Source organism: Juglans regia, chromosome 10 (assembly GCF_001411555.2).
Source record: "Juglans regia cultivar Chandler chromosome 10, Walnut 2.0, whole genome shotgun sequence".
NCBI classification, from domain to species: domain Eukaryota; kingdom Viridiplantae; phylum Streptophyta; class Magnoliopsida; order Fagales; family Juglandaceae; genus Juglans; species Juglans regia.
Genome location: NC_049910.1, coordinates 21,815,336 through 21,839,742, shown reverse-complemented (window position 1 = coordinate 21,839,742; position 24,407 = coordinate 21,815,336). Strand labels below are relative to the sequence as shown.

General features: G+C 39.3%; 1 protein-coding gene, 1 non-coding gene and 1 pseudogene across 2 annotated transcripts; 1 reads left to right on the top strand and 2 right to left on the bottom strand.

Annotated features, from left to right (window-relative positions):
- LOC109019905 lies at positions 1–23,604 on the bottom strand (annotated as a pseudogene).
- LOC118349669 lies at positions 521–1,162 on the top strand. The gene has a single exon (XM_035695187.1). The coding sequence runs from the start codon at positions 521–523 to the stop codon at positions 1,160–1,162; it is 642 nt and encodes a 213-aa protein (XP_035551080.1).
- LOC118349748 lies at positions 22,654–22,734 on the bottom strand. Its single transcript, XR_004802667.1, has one exon. It is a non-coding gene; the product is annotated as a small nucleolar RNA J33 (small nucleolar RNA).
- Positions 23,605–24,407: the final 803 nt, after the last annotated feature.

Below are 24,407 nucleotides of genomic sequence, written 5' to 3'. Positions count from 1 at the left end.
CCTTTACCTCCCCGCTGCAGGAATGGAACATAATGGAATCTACACAGACGTACACAAAAGAACCTCCACGAAGATCCTGCCCCTCAACTTCTATCGTTCCTCTACACCACCTCACAAACCAGACCTACAAAGCATGGGGCAACAATCTCTATTGACATAATTATTTCTTTCCATACATGCACATAATCAAGACTTGCATGATTTTTGTAATTAGCTTATTTTTAGGACTCAATCAGCTTAGTCCACTTTTCTTATGTATATATTTCCTTACATGACTCTTTGTACGCCTATTTATTTGTACAAGTTCTAATACGAAAGGCACTTAGCAATTCAATATTTTCCTCTGTCTTACTTCTTAACGTGGTATCAGCCTAACCAACGATCCAACTCTTCTCTCATGGCCGACGCCAACACTCCACCCATCCCTTCCTCATATCTCCTTCACCCCTCAGATTCTCCTAGCCTCATTCTCGTCAATAGCTTTCTCACAGGTGACAACTACCCAAAATGGCAAAAAGCCATGACTAGAGCCCTTAATGCCAAGAATAAACTTGGCTTTATCGATGGCACTCTTACACCTCCTGAACCTACCAAACCAGAATATACTCAGTGGAACCAAACAAATGATATGGTCCTTACCTGGATCCTCAACTCCATCAGCCCCTCCATCGCCAACTCTCTTGAATATCATATCGATCCCCGCGCTGTTTGGCTCGACCTCTCCTCCCGTTTCTGCCATGGAAACAATGCTCGTATCTATCACTTAAAACGGGCCCTCTCCTCCCTGCACCAAACCACAAATTCTGTCCATGATTATTTCAACCAAATCAAACAGTTGTGGGATGAACTTAGTCATCTCCAAACCGCAACTGACCTCAAAGATATGCAACGACAAGCTGATGATGAACGTGTTTTTCAATTTCTCCTTGGGCTCAACGATTTCTTTGCTCCTCTTCGCACCCAAATTTTGGCCATGGATCCACTCCCTTCCATAAGCAAAGTTTTCTCCATCTTGTTTCAAGAAGAACAACAGAGGCTTCTCAATATGCAAACTCCTGCATCCAAAACCATGGCCATGGCCATTCGCACCACTGCTCGACCGCGGCCTCCTCTGAAGTGCACCGCATGCGGCAAAGACGGGCACACACGTGATCTTTGCTAGACACTCATCGGGTATCCTCCAGGCTGAGAGCCTCGCACCAACAAATCTCGGTCCTCCATCTTAGGGCCAGCACCGACGACTGCAAATCAGACCTCTCTTTCTCCTTCGTCGATTGCAAATCTAGTCTCCCTCTCTCCGGAATTGTATCAGAAGCTGCTTCATCTCCTTGCACCATCGCTGACTTCGAATGACCCATCTGCCCCATCTTTTGTTGGTAATCTCTTCTCCCCATCTGATTTCTCCTTCAATCGGCGCCTCCATTGGGTGGTGGACAGTGGTGCGAGCCACCACATCTGCCACCAACGTGATGCTTTTGCCGATCTCAAGCCCCTTGCTTCTCCTCACCATATTCGGCTCCCAACAGGACAGGACATCCCAGCCGAAGGGATCGGCTCTTGTCATCTCTCACCCTCTCTCACCTTACACAATGTTTTTTTTGTTCCCCTTATGTCCTTCAATTTACTCTCAGTTTCCCAAATTGCCCTTTATAATTCTTGTCTCATAATTTTCTCCTCTCATTCTTGTTTGTTTCAGGACTCTCCATCGATGAAGCCGATTGGAGCGGGTAATCTATGTAATGGGCTCTACGTGTATCGCCCTGAATATCCCATCATTTTTACTGCTCAAACTACTGCAAATAAGACACTATGGCATCAACGTCTAGGTCATCCCTCTAGTTTTAATATTCCCAGTCTTTTTAATTCTCACTGTACTCTTCCTGAATGTGATGTTTGTGCTCGTTCCAAACACACGAGATTACCTTTTTCCTCTTATGCCAATAAAAGTGATTCTCGTTTTAATCGCATTTTTTGTGATATTTGGGGTGGTTATCGCACAACATCTTTATGTGACGCACATTATTTTCTCACAATTGTTGATGATTTTTCTCGCACCACATGGGTATATCTTATGTGTTTTAAATCTGAGGCCTACACCCATTTAACGCACTTCCTTGCTCTTGTCCAAAATCAATTTAACACCACCGTCAAAATTATTAGAACTAATAATGGACAAGAATTTCTTTCCCATCAATTTCAAACATACCTGCACACACACGGCATCATTCATGAACGGACCTGTGTCAAAACTCCCCAACAAAACGGCGTTGCTGAGCGTAAACACCGTCACCTTCTAAATGTTGCCCGTAGTCTTCGTTTTCAAGCACACTTACCTCTACCTTTTTGGGGTGATTGTGTTCTCACTGCCACCTACCTCATCAACCGCACTCCTAGTCGCACTCTCCAAAATAAATCACCTTTTGAAATTTTGTTTAATAAAACTGCCAACTATGACCATCTTCGTGTCTTCGGTTGTCTTTGTTATGTCCAAACTCTCAGTGTTTATCGTGACAAATTTTCTCCCCGAGCCATTAAATGTGTCTTCCTTGGCTACCCAAGCACACATAAAGCCTACAAGCTCTACAATCTCCAGAATCAATCCGTTTTCTACTCCCGAGATGTCACCTTCCACGAACAAACATTTCCTTTTCAAGATCTCCATGATATTCCATCTCTCCCCACTCCTATTGTTCCTCTCCTCGTCCCTGCCCCTATTATATCTCTCGATCCTCCGGTCTCCTCTGAAACCCCTAACTCTTCTAACTCCCCTGACTCTCCTGATTCTCCAATCCCCATAACCTTGTCCAACCTCTCTCCACCAACTCCCCGTCCTCGCTGCACTATTACTAGACCTGCCTACCTTCACGACTATATTTGTCCCACCTTACATGCAGAGCCCACGGCATCCACACCTGCTTCACCGACTTCAGGTACTGCTCACCCTTTGTCTGCTTTTCTTTCATATTCCCATTTTTCTCCCTCACATATTATTTTTTTGAATGCTCTTATCTCTTGTACTGAACCCTCTTGCTATACTGATGCTATTCGCCACTCTCACTGGCGCGAGGCCATGACTGTTGAACTTTGTGCTTTAGAAGCTAATTCCATCTGGACTCTTGAGTCTCTTCCTCCTGGTAAGAAACCCATTTGGTGCAAATGGGTTTTCAAAACCAAATTCAAGGCCGACGGATCCATCGAGAGGCACAAAGCTCGACTTATTGCCAAAGGCTACACTCAGGTTGAAGGCCTTGACTACCATGAGACTTTTGCTCCAGTCGCCAAAATGACCACAGTCCGCTGCTTATTGGCCGTTGCCACTACCAAAAATTGGATCATTCATCAGCTCGACGTCAACAATGCCTTCTTGCATGGCGATCTTGTTGAAGAAGTCTACATGACCCCACCGCCCGGATATTGCCCTAAGGGGGAGACCCGCGTCTGTCACCTCAAAAAATCCCTCTATGGCCTCAAACAAGCCTCCCGGAACTGGTTTTTTAAACTAACATCTGTGCTTCTTGATGCAGGTTTTCATTCGTCTCAGGCCGATCATTCTTTATTCACTCTCACCACTTCCACCAGCATTGTTCTTGTTCTTGTTTACTTTGATGACATCCTGGTTGCTGGAAATGACCTCTCTCAGATTGAGATTTTCAAGAAAATTCTCTTCGCTCATTTCAAGACAAAGGACCTCGGTTCCCTAAAGTACTTTGTTGGACTCGAAGTGCTCGTTCTTACACAGGCATCTTTCTTAATCAGCAGAAATATGCCTTCGACATTATCTCTAACAGTGGACAACTTGGTGCACAGACTGCTCCTTTCCCTATGGAGCAACATTTGAAGCTTACCACTCAAGATGGTGACCTCCTTCCTGACCCTGGCCTTTATCGTCGCCTTGTCGGTCGCCTCATCTATTTGACCATTACCAGACCCGACTTAGTCTATGCTGTCAACACACTCAGTCAATTCATGCATGCTCCTTGGGTTCCCCACATGACTGCCGCTACCAGAGTTCTTCGCTACATCAAAGGCTGTCCCGGCCTAGGTATCTTCTTTCCCTCATCCAACAGTACCCATGTTTCAGCTTACACAAATTTTGATTGGGCCAGATGCCCCATCACCCGCCGCTCCACCATTGGCTACTTTATTCAGTTAGGCACCAGTCCGATCTCATGGCGCACCAAGAAACAGAATACAGTTTTTGCTCTTCTGCTGAAGCAGAATATCGTGCTATGGCTGTCACAACCTGTGAACTCACTTGGTTAAAACAGCTCCTCACTGATCTTGGCGTCTCTCACCCCGAGCCTTTTACTCTACATTGTGACAATCAATCTACACTGTATATTGCACACAATCCTGTGTTTCATGAGCATACCAAACACATTGAGATTAATTGCCATATCATTCGCGACAAAATTCGCTCGGGCCTCCTCAAAGCTATCCACACTCCTTCACATGAACAACTTGCGGATATCTTCACTAAAGCTTTGGGCCAAGAACTCTTCCATCATTTTTCGTGCAAGTTGGGCATTACGGATCTTCATGCGCCAACTTGAGTGGGAGTATTGACAGAATTATTTCTTTCCATACATGCACATAATCAAGACTTGCATGATTTTTGTAATTAGCTTATTTTTAGGACTCAATCAGCTTAGTCCACTTTCCTTATGTATATATTTCCTTACATGACTCTTTGTACGCCTATTTATTTGTACAAGTTCTAATACGAAAGGCACTTAGCAATTCAATATTTTCTTCTGTCTTACTTCTTAACAATCTCAGAAACGGGTGAAAACTTTCTATGCTTACAAAAATAAAAATAAAAACGTGAAATCATACAATACACATCATATATAATTGAAGTTAGCCTAGCCATTCTTTCAAAGAAAAAAAGGTTTACATGGAAAGTATACTTCTGGTTGGGGTTTACATGCGCACCATATAGAACATAATTGATAAGTAAATCAAACTCCACAGGAACTTATAAACTAAGAGAGTTAAGGACGATTTTATGAAGATACAAGAAAAACAGGCTCATCATTATGGATGCAATCTGGTACAACTGAAAGATCGTGGCACACAACGAGAAGAAGCTGGGTGCTTTAGCAATGGCTTGGAATGAGAAAAAGTCACAAAAGGGACATGGGAAATGAATTTTGATGCTGCTGTGAGGTCGAATCACTCTGTAGTTGCAAGTTTGCGAGGACCATAAGGGCGTAATTCAAAATGTTTGGGTGGAAAAGGTCAAATCGTGTATATCCCATGAAGCTGATTTAATGCGGCTAACTGGCTAGTAAGATGGCTGATATCATGGATTATATCCAAGGTCCCAAACTCAAAAAGAAAGTTATGCACTAGAAGTGATCAACTCAATTACTGAGAACAATCCACATGAAAATGGGAGGCTGACCAAAGGCATGAAGTACATCAGATCTATCCTCGGGAGCAAGACTGAATGGCAGATCGATTAGATACCTAGAACAACAAAATCCCAGGCACATGAGGTGGCAAAATGGGCGGCAACAGAGAGCACTTGTGGATGCATGAAGGGAGCTGATATTCCATGGCATATTGTAAAATGGGATAAAATTTGAAACCAAATATAAAATAGGATCTTTGACACAAGACATTACATTATTATTTCAATATGAGAAAAGACTATGGAAAATGATTTCTTATGTTATTGTGTTGAAGGCTGGTAAGACGAATAAAACACCCTCCTAGAATCTCTTGTTCCATTCATTTCTATATTCTCCACTTACTTATCTTATGTTGAGTATCTAGTCAAATTTGATTCTATTCAAATACAAAACTATTAAACCATTCTATGACATTTCAATCATGAGGTTTTTGATGCCCCGTAAAGAACATATATGTAAGCTCTTTGATAACGATATTTTACTTGGCAACTGATAAAAAAAAGATAATTTTACTTGGCAAAAAAAGAAAAACAAACAAGTGGGCATCCAAAAAAAAAATTAACTGAGACTTTTTTTTAATCGGTAAACAAAATTTTATTGATCATAGGAATCGGCAAGAGCCCAAGTATTCAGGACATATACAAGAGCAATGCTTAACATGCTAGCTAGTTTATTGATCATAGTGATAACAACTGAGACATTCTATATGCAAGAACTTCTATATTCAAAGACATAACAAGACTCGATGAGAACTTCTATATGCAATAACTGAGAAATCATCTGAACACCGAAAGCAACAAAAACTAAAGTGTTCATCCACTACTGACCGGCAAATATCAATGCGAATATAGAAATAATCACATTATATCCACACATGCTGGGAATTTTGTTAGGTATGTTGTTCTTGATCTCTCTCTTTTTTTTCTTTTTTTCTTTTTTGTTCTTTTATTGAGCAAAATAGACTTCTCTTGTTCTTAATAGTAAACCACACATTGCTTTGATTCTACTAGAGAACCACATATTTAATAAGCCATTTGGCAACTGACCTATATATTACATACTAGGAAGACCCAATAAGGTATGCAATCTGGTATTTATACAATTATAAAAGATTTAAAAACAAAAAAGGAAGCTGAAGTACTTTAACAAAAAATAAAATTTCCTCACTAAATCTGAACTGTACTCAATACTTCCCATACTACTATTTTCAAAATTTCCACTATTATTTTGACCATCCTTGAAGATGATGACCTGATTGTAAGAATCTACAAACTTAGACGCTCTTACAAATTTAGTAACAAAGATTTGGAATGAAAAAGTTAACCAAGCGGCAGAGGGGTTCGTGACATGGCAGTTTCATCCTTTCAGATCACCAAAATAACCCATTAAATTATACTAACACCAAATTTATTGATTAAAAAATACCAGTCTACAAAAAGAACAAACTAGAAAAGATACATAGCTTATGCCAAATAAAATTGATTTTACCAAAGAAAGAAACAAATAGAATTAGATAATAGAATAATGGGTAATAAACATCATAACAGGCGCCTGAACATGCAAACTTCAAGCCGCAGTTAGAGATTCGAATATTTTTTGTATCCTATTTTTTTAGGTATAAAAAAAAATGAACGTTTCTGAACTTTGATTCATCTTTGATTCATTGAAGACTAACCACTTCTGAACTTTTCTTGTAGTGCAATAACGGTTCTCAAAGAGGAAGTTGACCATTCAATACCATATGACATGGTTAGAATTTAAATAGGTAAATGACAACTCTAACATGAAATGTATAATACAACCAGAATAGGTACCTGTGTCGGATACAGCACAGCATAGATAATTGATAAAGCGTACGATGCACTTATGGTCATACTTATATAAGTGCATCGTACCTGCCTCCCATTTTCAAAATTTGAAAAAAAGAAAAGAATGGAACATTTTTCAATTGCATGATGCAGAAGCTTAACCTTAGCAGCTTGTCAAGATTCCATTGTTAATTGAAGTCTTATGAATAAGCAAAAGTTTAAAAAAAAATGATGTTGGAAATCTCAAAAAGTCGTCCGGCAAATAGACAAAGGAAATTACCTCAAATCATGAATCAACTTTAGATTTTTTTCCTGTTACAATCTGGAAAATGCGGAGGCCCCTACTAAATGCTTCATTGAAAAGAATTCTCGTCTGCATTGACTGAAAACCAGGCAACCATGACAGTAATGCCACAGGAACCATGATAATGACTCCAAAAATTATATCATATAGTCGAGCCACAGAAACAACCGAGTCCCAAAGTATAGTGTGCTGCAAAAGGGGCCGGCATACTTGGGCAATCAATAATTCAATATCATGCCCCCACCCCGTGAGGACGAATGCCAACAAACTAGTGAAAATATCAATAAATGTGAAATCAGTGAATTCCAGCAGGGCAATTATCACAAGTATCGCAAGTATAATCACAAGGTGTAAGAAATTAGACCAAAGAGAAGGTTCTTCTATTCACTCAATGAATTGTTACAATACAGCTTTGCTGTATATATATATATACAAGTATCACTCTAAGTAAGGAAATTACAAGGTATTCAAAATGAGAAGATTACAATAAACAAAAGAAGGAAAGTGTACAAACATAACTAGGAAAGAATAAAAAAGGAAATAATAAACTAAATCAATTGTTGTCAACTAACATACTGATCATCGTGATCTGTCTTTCCAAGAATGTAGACGGCTGTCAATGCCATTAGTTAAGACACTAGTTAAGGCTCCATTGCCTTCATTGTCCAGCTGTATATGGCCTTGAGTGAGGCCATTAGTCAAGCCTCCATCTGAGGCTGAAGATACTCTAGATACTTTAACATCCCCCTGCAAGCTGATGGGTGAAGCTATCACTTTCAGCTTGTCTCTTAATAACAAGAATCGAGCTGAGGTGAGTCCTTTAGTAAAAATGTCTACAACTTGATCAATGGTTGAAAGATATCTAGTGGTGATATCTTTGTTGACAACCTTTTCTTTGATGAAGTGATAATCCACTTCTATGTGCTTTGTTCTTGCATGGAAAATGGGATTGGTTGCCAAAGACAATGCCCTTAAATTGTCACACCAGAGGGTAGGGGCAATAGTGATAGGTACCTTGAGCTCTTGAAGAAGCATTCGAATCCAATATAGTTCAGCAGTAGTGAGTGCAAGTGATCTGTACTCAGCTTCTGTGCTGGATTTGCTTACCACAGTTTGCTTCTTTGCACTCCAGCTGATGAGACATGGCCCAAGGTATATGGCATAGCCTGTTATAGACCTCCTATCATCTGGGTTCCTTGCCCAATCTGAGTCACTATAAGCATTGAGTGTGAGAGATCCTTTAGTGAACATGAGACCATGATTAAGTGAGCCTTTGAGATATCTCAAAACTCTTTTAGCTGTTGTCCAGTGTGTAGATGTGGGGTTGTGCATGAATTGACACAGCTGATTGACTGAGAAACTGATGTCTGGTCTTATTAAAGTGAGGTATTGTAATGCCCCAACAAGCTGCCTATACTCAGTAGCATTCTCCAAGGGATCCCCATGCTGTTGTGACAGTTGAGAGCCTGCTGGAAGGGGTGTTTTTGCAGGTTTAGCTTCTTTCATCTTGAACCGAGAGAGTAGGTCTAGTGTGTACTTGGACTGTGATAGCAACATGCCATTGGTCATATATTGGGCATGAATACCAAGGAAGAAGTTGAGGGAGCCAAGGTCTTTCATAGTAAAGTGTTGCTGGAGACAGTGAACCAATTGTGTCATAGCTGGAACATTGTTGCCTGTAAGAATGTTATCTACATAGATAACATTTTGTCATCTACATAGATCAGTAGAAACAAGTGAATGTTATTGATGAAAGACAAACAATGAGTAGTCCACTTTGGATTCTTGAAAACTGAGAGCAAGGAGAGTGTTTGCAAGCTTGTTAAACCAGGCTCGAAGTGCCTGTTTTAGTCCATAGATGGATTTTTGCAGCTTGCAAACATGGTGAGGATATCTTTGATCCACAAAACCAGATGGTTGTTCCATGTAGACTTCTTCTTCAAGTGTGCCATTGAGGAAAGCATTGGAAACATCAAGCTATCTCAAGGGCCAATTGAAATGGACAACAATAGCCAAGATGGTTCTAATAGTTGACACTTTAACCACTGGACTGAATGTCTCAGTGTAATCAATTCCATCTCTTTGTTCATACCCCTTAGCTACTAGTCTAGCTTTGAACTTGTCAAAAGAACCATCAGCCTTTTGCTTGACTTTGAAAACCCACTTATTATGAATAACATTCTTGTGAGAAGGTCTTGGGCATAAGGTCTAGGTTTGGTTGGTTAAAAGAGCCTCAAATTCTTCTTTCATGGCCTTTGTCCAGTGGGGTGATTTAATAGCTTGATAAGGTGTGGTTGGCAATGAAATATCTGAAGCTAATGTATGCAATGCCATGAGAGGATGTTTAGTGGCTGTGTAAACTTTGTAATCTGAAAAGCTTTTGGGTTTCCTAGAACCATCCATAGACCTAGTTGTCATAGGATGTATAGGCACTGTTGTGGGTTCAGGAGGAGGTACAGCAGTGGTTGTTGTGTCCTCTGCTTGAGATGGCTCAGGTATGAAAGAGACTACTGGCTCTTCTTCTTGTGATGGTTCTAGAAGGGAGATGTTGGATATATGATTCTGTGGTGAAGCTAAATTCTGTGCAGCAATGGCAGCATTTTCAGAAGCTGAAATTTGTGTTGATGCAGTGTGGTGTAAAGGTAAATTAACATCATTAAAGTGCAAAGGACTAACCTGTTGAGGAGGCTCTCTTGTAGTAGACACAAGTAAAGATGGTTTCCAGTCCTGGGCAGGAAAAGACTGCTCATCAAACACCACATTTCTGCTGATTAAAATTTTCCCTGTCAAGGGGTCAAGGCACCTATACCCTCTATAATTTGAGTAGTAACCCAAGAAGATGCATTTCTTGGATCTGTACATGAGCTTGTGAGTGTTATAAGGCTTGAGAATGGGATAACAGGCACAACCAAAGACTTTAAGAAAAGAGTAATCAGGGGCCCTGTTGAGTAGCTTGAAGTAGGGACAACTATTGTTCAGCACAGGACTGGGAAGTCTGTTTATGAGGTACACCAAGGTGTTAAAAGCATCAACCCAGTATATATTTGGAAGTTTAGACTGAGCAAGGAGGGAAAGTCCCATCTCAACTATGTGCCTATGTTTTCTTTCTGCAAGACCATTTTGTTGAGCAGTGTAAGGGCATGATATACGATGGGTTATGCCATTAGAAAGGAGGAATTCTTTGAACTGGTTGGAGAGAAATTCACCTCCACCATCAGATTGAAAGGCCTTTATTTTTCTTGACAGCAAATTTTCTGCTAAACATTTGAACTTGACAAAACATTCAAAGGTTTCACACTTGGTTTTGAGAGGATAGATCCAAGTGAATCTAGAGAAGTTATCAATAAATGCAACATAGTATTTGAAACCATTGGTAGAAATAATAGACGAGGTCCATAAGTTAGAATGTATTATTTCCAATAGTTCCAATGTTACATTAGCAGATTCTGAGAAAGGAAAAGTTTTTGCCTTGGCCAATTGACAAGCCTCACACATGACAACATTTTTATTGGACTCAATGACAGGAATATGAGCATCTTCTTTGATTTTATTCAAGATAGGAGAAGCTGGATGTCCTAGTCTACGATGCCAAACAGTGGCATTGGCTGAAATTCCAAGAAAACTTATAAATTTCTTGACTTTATTGGTTGCCTTGGAGAGTTGAATAGGATAGAGCCCATCTCTACTTTGCCCTTGCATAAGAGTCTGCCCTGTGAGGTTGTCCATCACAAAGAAATGACTGTTAGTTAGCTTAAACCAACACTTGTTATAAGCACAAAATTTTTGAATGGAAATTAGATTTGCTGCTGCATTTGGATAGTGCAAAATGTTATTGAGCTTAAAAGGTTTGTGGGAATGAAAGAAAGTTGATGAGCCAATGTTTAGAATGGGTAAACCTGAACCATTGCCCACAGCCACTTCTTCATCACCCTTGAATGGCTCTTGAAGTGTGAGATTGTCCAAAAGCAGCAGTAACATGGTTGTTGGCACCACTGTTAGCAAACCAAGGTTGCTCATCAGATTCATCATTTGTAGTGTTCATCCTGGCAGCCATTGCAGCCAACTGAGAGGGAGGATGTCTTCCTTGATATGAATAGTTCATTCTGTGATAACAGTCCAATGCTTGGTGTCCTAACTCCCACAAATTTGACAAGGTCCTCTCTGAGAGTTGAATTTATTTGTCTCAGTTTTAGGTCTCTATCCTTCAGATTTCTTATAGGGAAAGGTGTGCCTTTGTTGTCCCTGCCCAGTGTTCTTCCCTTTGTAATTAGAAGATTTAGGCTTTTGAGTGTAGAGGGTAAAATTTCCTGACTCACTGGCAAAATTTCCTGACTCACTGGTCTGTTGGTTGTGTTGATTTCCTAGAAGGATCTCATGGTTAAGCAACTCAGCTTGAAAGTCTTCAAAAGACATGACTGACTCTCTAGTGGCAAAATGAAAGGAAGTGATAAATGCAGTATAGTTTGGGCTAAGGCTACTCAAAATATAGGAGATCAAGTCATCATCATCAACTGCTTTTCCTGCTGCAGTGAGTTGGTCAGCTAGAATCTTGGCTTGACCAAGGTATTGAGTGCAGGTTTGTGAGCCTTGACTCAAGGACTGAAGCTGTCGCTTCAAATAGGCCACTCTGGACCTGGATTGTGAGGCAAACCTTGTTGCCAAAGAGTTCCACACTAGCCTAGAGGTATGTAGGCCATAGACAGATGATAACACACTGTCAGACAGGGTGGTATTAAACCAACTAAGAAGGTATTGATCCTTCTTTTGTCATAACAAAAAATTGGGATTGACTGCAGTTGTCAAATTCCCTGATTCATTAGAGAGAAATTTTGGTGGGCATGGCTCAGTGCCATCCACAATGCCCATTAAATCATGGCTGTGCAACACAGGTAGGATTGTGATACCCAGTTCAAATAGTTGTTACTATCTAGTTTGATAGAGATAAAGTGAGTGATACTAGGTAGAGAGAGAGTGGAAGACTGACTAGAAATCGACATAGTAACTAGAAACAAGAAATAGAGAAAGGTATTAACCCCAGAGGGGCTCTGATACCATGTAAGAAATTAGACCAAAGAGAAGGTTCTTCTATTCACTCAATGAATTGTTACAATACAGCTTTGCTGTATATATATATATATATATATATATATATATATATATATATATATATATATATACAAGTATAACTCTAAGTAAGGAAATTACAAGGTATTCAAACTGAGAAGATTACAATAAACAAAATAAGGAAAGTGTACAAACATAACTAGGAAAGAATAAAAAAAGGAAATAATAAACTAAATCAATTGTTGTCAACTAACACACTGATCATCGTGAACTGTCTTTCCAAGAATGTAGACTGCTGTCAATGCCATTAGTTAAGGCATTAGTTAAAGCTCCATTGCCTTCATTGTCCAGCTGTATATGGCCTTGAGTGAGGCCATTAGTCAAGCCTCCATCTGAGGCTGAAGATACTCTAGATACTTTAACACAAGGAACTGGACTAGACGATAGTAAATGTGTTCTTTTGCTGCATATTTATCCCGAGCATATACTATTACCATGTAAATCCCAAAAGCCACGAACACATAGATCCAAGACAACAAGTAAACAGCAATACTGGTACTCCCGGCAGCAATATTTAATTGGTATACTATCCCGTACTGGAAAAAGAAAAATCGAAGGTCTAAGATAATTTCCAGTATCTTTCCCCAAAAGCCAGTCGTCCTAAGATGATCCTGCTCCTCATACCACCATCTTTCCCAGCTCTGTTCAGATTTTGCAAACACGCTGCCATAGTACCAAATCCAGTTCATAAAGTCATCAAAATCATAAACAGTCTTCAACCAATCAAATCCAGAAGGCTTAAACACAAATGGGGTCATAATCCATGATACAACCAGGAACCAACTTGCGATGTGATAAGAACTCGATCAAATATAGAGAGAGTTTGAGAGCTGATGGAAAAGGAAGGAATACTGAATTGTATTGAGGAATTAATGAATAGAAGCTATTAACTAAGTCTGCTATTACATCATACTTATACTGAAAATGTAAACTAACAGAATTAACTAATTACATTGTATTGACTATTTTAGCCTTAGCCTTTTCTACTTTGGACTTTAATTCCATATTATCTATATGTGATGCAATACTCCAACACCCCACCTCAAGATGAACATGAATGTTAAGAATGTTCATCTTGCGAAGAACATGGTGAAAAGGAAATGATCCAAGTGGCTTTGTAAGTATGTCTGCCAGCTGTAGCCGGGAAGGAATGTAAAATAACTTGATGAGCTTTTCCTGCAGCTTCTCTCGAACTAAATGGCAATCAATTTGTATGTTCTTAGTTCTCTCATGTTGTACTAGATTTATGGCAATGGACATAGCAGATTTGCTGTCTGTATACAAGAGTGTTGGTTGAGAGTGATCAATCTGTAAGTCTTTTAGTGCATAGATTAACCATTGTATCTCACAAGTTGTAGTTGCAAGAGCTCTGTACTCTGCTTCAACAGAGGATCTGCTAATGGTGGCCTACTTTTTCGACTTCCATGAGATCAAAGAATTTCCCAAGAACACTGCAAAACCTGTTATGCTCTTCCTGGTATCATTGCAGCCTGCCTAGTCACTATCTGAGAAAGCTTTCAACTGAAGTTCTGAGGATGAAGGGAAGAATAAACCTTGTCCAGGAGTAGCCTTTAAGTATCTGAGAACCCTCACTATTGCTTTGTGGTGATTGACTGTCAGTTTTGCCAGAAATTGGCTCAAGACTTGGACATAATAGGCAAGATCTTGTCTGGTAATTATTAAGTATAACAATCTGCCAACTAGTTTTCTATATGCTGTTGGATCTTCATATGGTTCTGAATCATCAATAGTCAGTTTAAGATTTGATTCCATAGGAAATGCTGCAGGTTTTGAACCAATGTGGTCAGTATCTTGTAGTATGTCCAATGCATACTTTCGTTGGCAAAGAGAGATCCCAGTTTGAGATCTTGCTACCTCTAGTCCAAGAAAATATTTTAATGGCCCCAAGTCTTTAATTGTAAATTGATCATCGAGAAATTTCTTTAACAGTTCAATATCTTGTAAACTATTACTGGCTAATAGTACATCATCAACATATACTATCAATGCCATAAAGGATGTTGCTGACTTTTTGATGAATAATGAACAATCAGAGTTACCTTGAGAGAAACCATAGTTGATAAGAGAGGTAGACAGTTTTTCAAACTATTGTCTAGAGGCTTGCTTAAGACCATATAGACTTTTTAAAAGTCTGCAAACTTTGTTGTTCTGATTTGGCAGTCCAGGAGGTAAATCCATGTAAACCTCTTCATGTAGTTCACCATGTAAAAATGCATTGTTCACATCTAATTGATAAATATGCCAATTCTTAATTGCAACAACAGCAAGTAGAAGTCTAATGGAAGTAATCTTAGCAACAGGTGAGAATGTCTCAAAGAAATCTAAACCTTCTTGTTGATTGTAACATTTTGCTACTAATCTTGCTTTGTGTCTCTCTATTGTTCCATCAGCTTTGTATTTGATTCTAAACACCCATTTGCAACCAATGGTCTGTTTATGTTTAGGTAAAGTAACAAGCTCCCATGTTTTGTTTAACTCTAAAGCATCAAGTTCATTTTTCATAGATTTTTGCCATTCTGGAAATTGAGCAGCCTGTTTATATGTTTTGGGTTCTAATGAAGTTGTGATAGAAGCAAGAAAGGCCTTATGAGATAATGAGAGTCTATTTGCAGAATGGAAAGGGGAAATGGAATAGAAATTACCTTTGCTAGAACCATCAGTAGAAGAAGTTGAAGGAGTTGCATTTGAAGAAACTTGACTACAATAATAATTCTGCAGAAAATGAGGTGCTTGTTTAAGTCGAGTGGATTTTCTGAGTTGTTGAGGATTATTGGAAATCTGATTATTCTTAGGTATCGAAGGATTTTGATGGTCATCATCAATATATGAGGTTGATGACATAGGTGGATTAGTAACTGGATTGCTATGGAATTATCACAGCTGTATGAATTTTCTGATGGAGGAAATAGAAAAGAATGACTTTGAGGATCAGTTGGTACAACTGTAAAAGGAAGAATATTTTCATGAAATATAACATTTATGGAAATGAAGACTTTCTTAGTATGGAGATCCATTACTTTGTAGCCTTTTATATCAGAGGGATACCCGAGAAATATGCATTTGACAGCTCTAGGATCAAATTTGTGTCTATGATGTTGAAGTGTTGAATCAAAGCAAAGGCAACCAAATACTTTTAGATGAGCAAGCTTTGGTATTTTATTGAAAATCATTTCATAGGGAGTTTTATTTTTAAGAATGGGTGTAGGAATCCTATTGATAATATGAGCTGCTGTGAGAACACAGTCACTCCAAAAAGATAATGGAATATTTGCTTGAAACATTAAAGCCCTAGCTGTACTTAGCAAATGTTGATGTTTTCTTTCAACTATGCCATTTTGTTGTGGGGTTTTTACACAACTTCTTTGGTGTAAAATTCCATTTTTATGATAGAAATCTGTGAGAATGAATTCAGGTCCATTATCTGATCTTATGACTTTGACAGCAATGTCAAACTGTGTTTTAATCATTTTACAAAAAGTTTTAAGTAGGAATGGAACTTCAGATTTTGTTTTAAGCATATAAACCCAAGTACAACGTGTAAAGTCATCAACAATTGTTAAAAAAAATCTATAACCTGAGTAAGAAATAGTTCCAAATGGACCCCATATGTCACAATGAACCAAATCAAACATTTTATTAGACTTGCTATGTGATACAGGAAATGTTAGTTTTCTTTGCTTTGCTAAGGGACAAATATCACATACATTTTGACAATCCATAGAGATAGAAGAATCAAGGTGTTTAAGAGAAGAGAGTCTAGAAAGGGACATATGTCCTAATCTGTAATGCCATAAGTCCAATGACTTTTGAGAGGCAGCAGAAAAATGAGTGAAACTAGTCTTAGAGTTTGCACAAGCAGGATTGAAGTAGTATAAGCCTTGTTTCTCAAATGCAATCCCAATCATCTTCTTCATTGATTGGTCCTGTAAAAGACAATGAGTACGAAAGAAAGACAAGGAAATATTAGAATCTTTGGTTAGCTTAGAAATAGATAGAAGATTAAAGGCAAAGCATGGTACACATAAGACATTTTGCAAGAAAAGATTATTAGAAATGCAAATTGTTCCTATATGTGTAGCTGGTATAATCTGTCCATTGGGCAGATTTATAGATGCATTTATTTGTTTAGGAGGAAAACAATAGAACAAGGGTGAACAGATCATATGATCTGTTGCACCAGTATCTAATATCCAAGAACATTTGGATTTTGAATTGGAAGAAACTGAGTTGCAAGAAGAATTACCAGAAAATTGAGATGAAGTGGCAAGATTGCAAGCTAATGTATTCTGGGTGTTTGAGGAATTTTGAGATGATTGTAATGACTGAGAGGAATTGGCAATAGCTAGTAGTTTATTAAAATCTTCAGAAGTCAAAGAAACCATGTGAGACTCATTACTGTTTTGATTACAAACTTCATCAATTGCAATTGCAGCACGGGCAGCAGAATGAGTTCTTTTTCTTTTAGGTCCAGTCCACCCAGGAGGGTATCCATGAAGCTGGAAGCACTTGTCCACCATATGTCCATTGTATCCACAATGCGTACAATGAAGAGTAGATTTCTTGGATTTTTCTTTTGAAAATCTGTATTGGTTTGCTGCAGGATTCGACTGTTTAACCATCAATGCATGAGTTTCAGTATGAACTGAGTTGGTCAATTGTCTTTAGCTTTCTTCTTGGAGTAATAAGCAAAAGACCTTGGCCATAGGTGGTAATGGAATTGAAAGAAGCAACTGACTTCTTATGGATGCAAAAGAATCATTTAAACCAACCAGAAACTTTAGAACATAATCTGCTTGTTGCCTTTGTAGCATAAAAGAGAAAAGATCACATGTACATCTTGACATTTTTCCACAAGTACATGTTGGTAAGGGACGAAAACTGACATATTCATCCCATAAAGTCTTGAAGGCACAGAAATACTCAGTGATAGAGGAAGAACCCTGGTTGATGCAACTCAAAGATTTTTCAAGGTGAAAAACCCTTGGTCCATCACTTTTTAAGTACCGAGTCTTTAATTCATTCCAAAGATCAAGAGATGAATTTACATAAAGCAAAATGTTTCGAATATCTTTGGAAATGGAGTTTATAAGCCAAGAAAGTACCAAGTTATTAGCCCTCAACCAAGCTGTGTGAAGAATAGATTCAGAAATGTTTGGAGGTCGAATTGAACCATCAATGAATGCCACTTTATTCTTGACAGATAGAGCAATGGTGATCAAGTGGCTCCAAGCAACATAGTTATCTCCAGTAAAGATTTTTTAGACAAGAAGTGCACCTGGATTATCACTTGGATGCAGATAGTATGGACTTGATGAGATATCTGATGGATTTGTGATGACAGAATCGGTAGAACTTTCAGTAGGCATTTCAAGAACGAAAGATTAAGAATCACAGACTTCAAGAAAAGAGGCCGTGCAGAAAAATCACTACAAAATCTTGAAGAAGTTGTAATGCAGAGAAGAAAGAAGAAAAAAATATAGAAAATGATCAAAAGATGGAAGGGAATGAATCGAATTCCAGAAAGAAAAAAAAAAAAAATCTGTGCGGAATTTCTAATCTGATACCATGATAAGAACTCGATCAAATATAGAGAGAGTTTAAGAGCTGATGGAAAAGGAAGGAGTACTGAATTGTATTGAGGAATTAATGAATAGAAGCTATTAACTAAGTCTGCTATTACATCATACTTATACTGAAAATGTAAACTAACAGAATTAACTAATTACATTGTATTGACTATTTTAGCCTTAGCCTTTTCTACGTTGGACTTTAATTCCATATTATCTATATGTGATGCAATACTCCAACACGATGGTCATGGCTATGTAAACAAATGAATTTCCAGCTACAGGACTGTGTGATGCATAAACTATCAGTATCAGTCCAAGTTCAATGGCCTTCACAAAATGGCTACGAGCATAGAGTCTAGAATTCTCAGCAAAACTTTTCTGCTGCACAACAAAACCACGCCCAGTGGCCCGATATTTTGCACCACCATGAAGAATAGTCCGGCCAAAGTAGTGGGCACGTTCCCATAGAGAATGTGTAAAAAACAGATGACAGCTGTAGCTGCATTGTCAGGAAATCCCAAATAGCGTTCAGGAACCCATGCTCAAGAGAGTTCTCCACTAGCATTGGAAGGGCAGTGAACAGACCAAGTTGGATGATGAACTGCTGGTTCAAGACCGTAACAAGTGCTGCATTGCTCTTTGTGTCATCTGCCAAAACAGAATCCTCAAAACCACTAAGAGCCAGATAGAGTCGTCCCCATAGAAATGCAAATACTGTAAGAACCACCATCATTGTGTTGAAAAAGAATCCCACAGTAGTGTAAAAGAATGACAGCATCCTGAAGAAGTCCAACCTATGACCCAACCTGTAGACATCTCTGCTGAGAACTTGCTCGCCATTTCCGCTAGCAACCTTGGCCTCAAACATGGATACTTGATTCAACCCAACATCCCTTCCCTTGCCAACCTGGATATATTCATGGTGGGTAACATTGCCTCCACGCAACGTGCAAACCCAGCAAAAATGTCCTCACTGATGTTAATCACTCTGGAAGCTTTACTGATGCCACCACAAGTCAAGAACCAAACCGTCAAAAACATCTGGATGGCCATAATGCATTCTAATTCAAAGGGTTTGCCAAAACACGCTGTCCCAAAGTGAGAAAACTCGTTTCCTGAGCTGACATAAACCAAGCAAGAGATGAAACAGAACCAGTAAAAATGTGCTCCCTAACTCCCAATATAGTAGGCTTCCGGATGCCATAATTGCGCCTGAATTCTTCCAATAGATTACGCATTTTGAGTGCCTCCTCAAAATAGTTGTCTTGATTCATATCAATAGTCTGAACAGCATCACCACGGGTGAAGATGATGGCATGATTTTGATTCTCCGGCTTTCCCTCTCCAAGCTTTAAGGGGCCAGGCAACTTTATCCGGTAGATTTCCACTTCCTTCTGCAATTGGTGATCGTACTTCACAAGGACAGAGTAGTACTCCTTCCCGTCCCTCCCAGTGGAAACCTCATCGACTTAGGCAACTCGAAGGGCCTCGTTGTCTTTCACAAGAGACAAGATTTCATCAGCATGAGGATCTTTTTTGCCTTTTGTGTAACATCCCGTATTTTAGTATATTTTTAATTGAAAGATTATTTGTTATTAATTTAAAAATTTATTCTCTTATTTTAAAATTGGTGGGATTTTTAGTAGGTTTATTTTTATGATTTAATTTTGTGAAAATTATATTTTGAAGTGCTTTCTTATTATTAATTATTGTTATACGTTTAAAACCTCTTTATTCTAAATTAATTACTGTCGGATTTAATTATTTCAATTTCACTTTACCATTATGTTTGAATTATTTTATTTTACTTACTGTTTTAAAATCGTTTCCGTTGGATCATTTTTGTGACCCAAGATGTGAGGATTGTACCTCATTTCTTTCCCTACATTTTCTCTTTCCTCTTTTCTTTTTCTTCTTTTCTTCTTTTCCTTTCTTTCTTTTTCTTTTTTCTTCCCCTGCTTTCCCGCACGCCGCAAACCCCCCTCCCTCTCTCCGTCCGTTTCTCTTCCCCCCAGCCAGCCACCATGCGCCGGCAGTGACCGACACCGCCCCTCCCTCTCACCTCCCCTTCGACCGGCGACCACCTTCCTGTAATTTCAACCCTCCTCGCACCACCGTTAGCCCCCACGCACCACACCAAGCCGCGGCACTCCTTGAGCCGCTGCGCCGCCGTCACACCGCCTCCGGCCACCATCTTCTCACCACATCATCATCGACCTCCTAGCAACCCTTTGGCCCAACCCCACCTTCGATCTGTCACCGGTGAAGCACTTCCAACTCTATTTCCATTTTGGGTGTTTTTGCACTTCAACCGCCTTTTGCGCCGCCACCCACGGCCAACCACCACCACCACTAGCTTCACCGACATCCCTAAGCCATACCCTATCAATCTCGGGTCTTCGTTTACACCCGTTCAAAAGTGAATTTTTGAGACACACGGCCACAGTGCTTTTGGCACTGTTTTGTTGCTGCGTTGCCGCTTCTAGCACCTCCGTGATCTTTCAAAAATTATATTATAGCATTGTAAGTATTTTTTCCAAAGAACTTTTGAGATTTAAATGTATTTCTGCGCTAAGTCATATTTACTGTGAATTTGTTGGTTGTGCCGGACTGAGTCCGATGAGTAAGGGAGTTGATTGGATTGAATGATGGAGTTGTTTGTGTGAGATTGGTTTATGCTATGAAATTTGTTGGCTGTTTCGAGTTTAAATATTGGTGTTTTGAGTTTGACGTTGATCATGATGAATATTGGTGATTTTTAGGAAGTGATGATATATTTTGAGATTATTGAGGGTTGTAAGTTTTGAGATATTAAAATAGGTTATTTTAGAAGTTTAGGCTTAAATATCGAAATCCGTGATTGATTGAAAACTTATGGAAATTATGTGATTATTTTTTATAGGTGACGATTTATATTTGACTCGACATTTTTTAGAAAAATTCTGAAAAGCTAAGTTGTCCAGGTAAGCGGAGTTCCAATGCTAGGCTTTACAAGAATTATTGAGACTGAGGTTGATTTTCTGAAAACTTTGCATATTTTTGTTATGAAATGAGAACTTGGGAAAAACAAAACCAACCTCGGTCGTTTATTTGCGTACTCATGAAATCTGTGTGGAAAAGGAAAAAAAATATGTTCTGACATGCATTGTGTAGACATGAGCTAAATTCAGTCATGTGGTTTCTAAAATCTGAAAAAAAAAATGAGCGATATTGAGAATATAAAAAGTTGTGCATTTATTTGGAAAGATATTCTGGCTTTTGTGTTCGTTGTGTGTAAACTGGCTGATTCTGTTTTGGTACTCTGTGTTATTTTGATATAACATCTGAAAACCTTTGGCATGGTGTATTGGAATTTGTATCTGACTCTGTCTTTACTCTGCTCTACTCTGTTATGCTCTGCTCTGTTTGGGTTGGTACCAACTTCTTTGTCTCTGAGTGCACCCACTTTAGAAACAAAGTGGTTTTATTGTGGTCTTTCCTATGTGCACACTCGGGGTTTCGAGAAGAATAAAGGAAAGATTTCACCTCTGTCTCTACCTGGTTTGGCCACCGGGGTTAGCACAACCCTACCACGGGGGTGAAACATGGTCTCTGCTCTGTTTGATGCTTTGTTTTGATCTGATGATGATACTCAGTTTATGTTATGCCAAAGTATTATGGGTTTTACATGTCTTAAAATTATCGTTCTGTTACTTTTGAAAATATGTTCTGCTCTGCATGATAACTCTGGAAAATATTTTGTTCTGCATGCTACACTTTGTAAATGCTCATGTTTGCACGCTAGCATATGTCATCTGCTTACTGAGTTGTTGATAACTCACCCACTATCTTCATAATATTTTTCAGATGATGTGGAGAGTCCAACTGAGGACCTGGATTAGATTGGTGAGCATGATTAAGCTGGGAGATGATGTTAGAAGAATGAATTCTGATGTCATATAGTTTTAATGTCTTTTAGATTTAATTATATCTTGGGCTTGGGTTTAGTAAGACTTTTGAAGTTATTAGTTTGGTTTGTTATGACTACCAGGAGATTTTGGACTCCTTAGTTTATTTTGCTGCAGTAATGACTTTGTAGAGTTTCAATGTGGTTATTTAGAGTACTTGAGATTGAGTTTTGCTAATAAAGTTTTTGGAGTTCTATTTTAGTTGTGTTGAGAAACATGTTCTTAAGTGACAGGTAATAATTCTCCAGGCCAACCGGGTTTGGGGCGTTACATTTTGAGTCTCATATATCTGGCAGGCAACCACGTAAGTGAACTTCAACAAAGCAGTCCCATACTCATGTCCTTTAAATAACAAATTGACTGAACTGCTTGTTCTACCCAAACTCCTGGAGGAATGTGACCTTTCCGAGCTGTAACCATCCAACTCATCTCGCCTCATTGAACCAAGTTCTCGTGATCCTTCCCGGATGTCCATTTCTGATGCAGAATCTAGAAATGCCAGCATCTTAAGGGCCCGATAGTAATACATCATTTCTCTTATAGTGCGGGCAAGTGGCTGGCCTCTGTATGATGCCCAAAGCCTAAGATCTCTTAGCCTCGTTGTCCATAATTCTTCCTCTTTCACCATTCCTTCTCGGCGCATCCTCTCTATAAAATTTGTCCACTCATCAGCATAAATTGTCTGCAAATAGTACGTGATAGAAACCCCATCTTCGTTCTCCGTTCTAAGTTGTTCTTTACCAAAGAGTACTTCTTCACTGTAGTAAGGGGTCAGAACACTAAAGGCCATCATTTTCTCAACTTGGGGTGCATGGGGCATGTTCATGAAAAGGGAGTTACTGAAGAAGGCAATTCGGCGTCTTGCCTCAAGATTTACTGGGATATTATGCATAGAGTCCCGAGAGGAAAGAATTGTGTGCAACCGCCGAACCTGCCGATAGAAAGTCTCGTTATTGGGATCAAGCAAGTTGACATCATTCTCAAAAAGCAGCCCCTGAGTGGAAGCTGGACTATGGGGAGCCAAACCATCCTCCCTCAGCTATTCAATGCTCTTCTTCTCCTTGAAAAGATCCCGTTTAGCAATCTCATATAGGGCCTGCAGTGTATTCACCACCTGGCTAGGATCTTTCTTAGGCTTGTTCAATAGCTGAACAAGTTTGATCAGCTGGCATAGCAGGGCAGCGGTGCCCCGCCCCGATCACCCTGTCAAGCAGATGCGGGGGGCGGGGCCACCCGTCCACATCTGGGCCAACCTCCAGGGGTGGGGGCTGGATGGGGGCAACCCCTGCCCCGAATATACCCCGTCCTGCCCCGCATGGATTTATATATATATATATATGTTTATATATTTACATCGTTTCATACCTGGGTTTATAACAAAACCAACCCCCAGCCCCCCCTCCCAACCTTCATCTTCCTGGACCCTCGCTCACTTCTCCCTCGCTCTCAGTCTCTCCCTCTCTCTGAGTTCCCGACGTCCTGCACCCGATCCCTCTCTCTACATCGCCATCCCCGCCACTGTCATCATCGCACGACTCGCACCCAGTCCCTCTCTCTTCATCTCCATCACGGAAGGTCCGAAGGTAAGAAACCCTAAATTCAAAATTTAATTTTTTTTGTGATTTATATATTTAATGGAGATTGGAGAAAGGATGAGGTTTATCGGAGATGGAGAATGAGATTTTGTGAATTGTGTGCTGTGGAGCTTAGATTGTGCATGTGGTTTGAACTTGGAATGACTCCCGTGAGTCCGGTCCTTTTTTTTTTTTTTTTTTGCATTATGTAATATGTGTGAATCATTGAATCATAATATTATTTGTGTCTAATTAATTCGGATTAGAACCCTAAATTAATTTAGGGCTTTAATCTGCCCTAAATTAATTTAGGGGTTTCAAATATTAGAGACCCTAAATTAATTTAGGGGTTTGAAAGAAAAAAATTGCTATGCAGTGATTTATTTCCTTGAGACCCTGGATTTGCTGATGAATGTGAAAGTGAGGTTTCCTCATGTAATGCCTCGACCCCAAGGGTCCGTAGACTTAACTCACATAACCTGAATATCAACTCCAACAATACCAATATAATTCCAAAACTAAGAATATATTCTTCCAAATCTTCAAAACAAGGTAAACACTTAAATTAATAAATCATTCATATTCACATATCAAATCCTCAATATCACAACCCAAATAAAATATCAATTTTTCTTCATATCT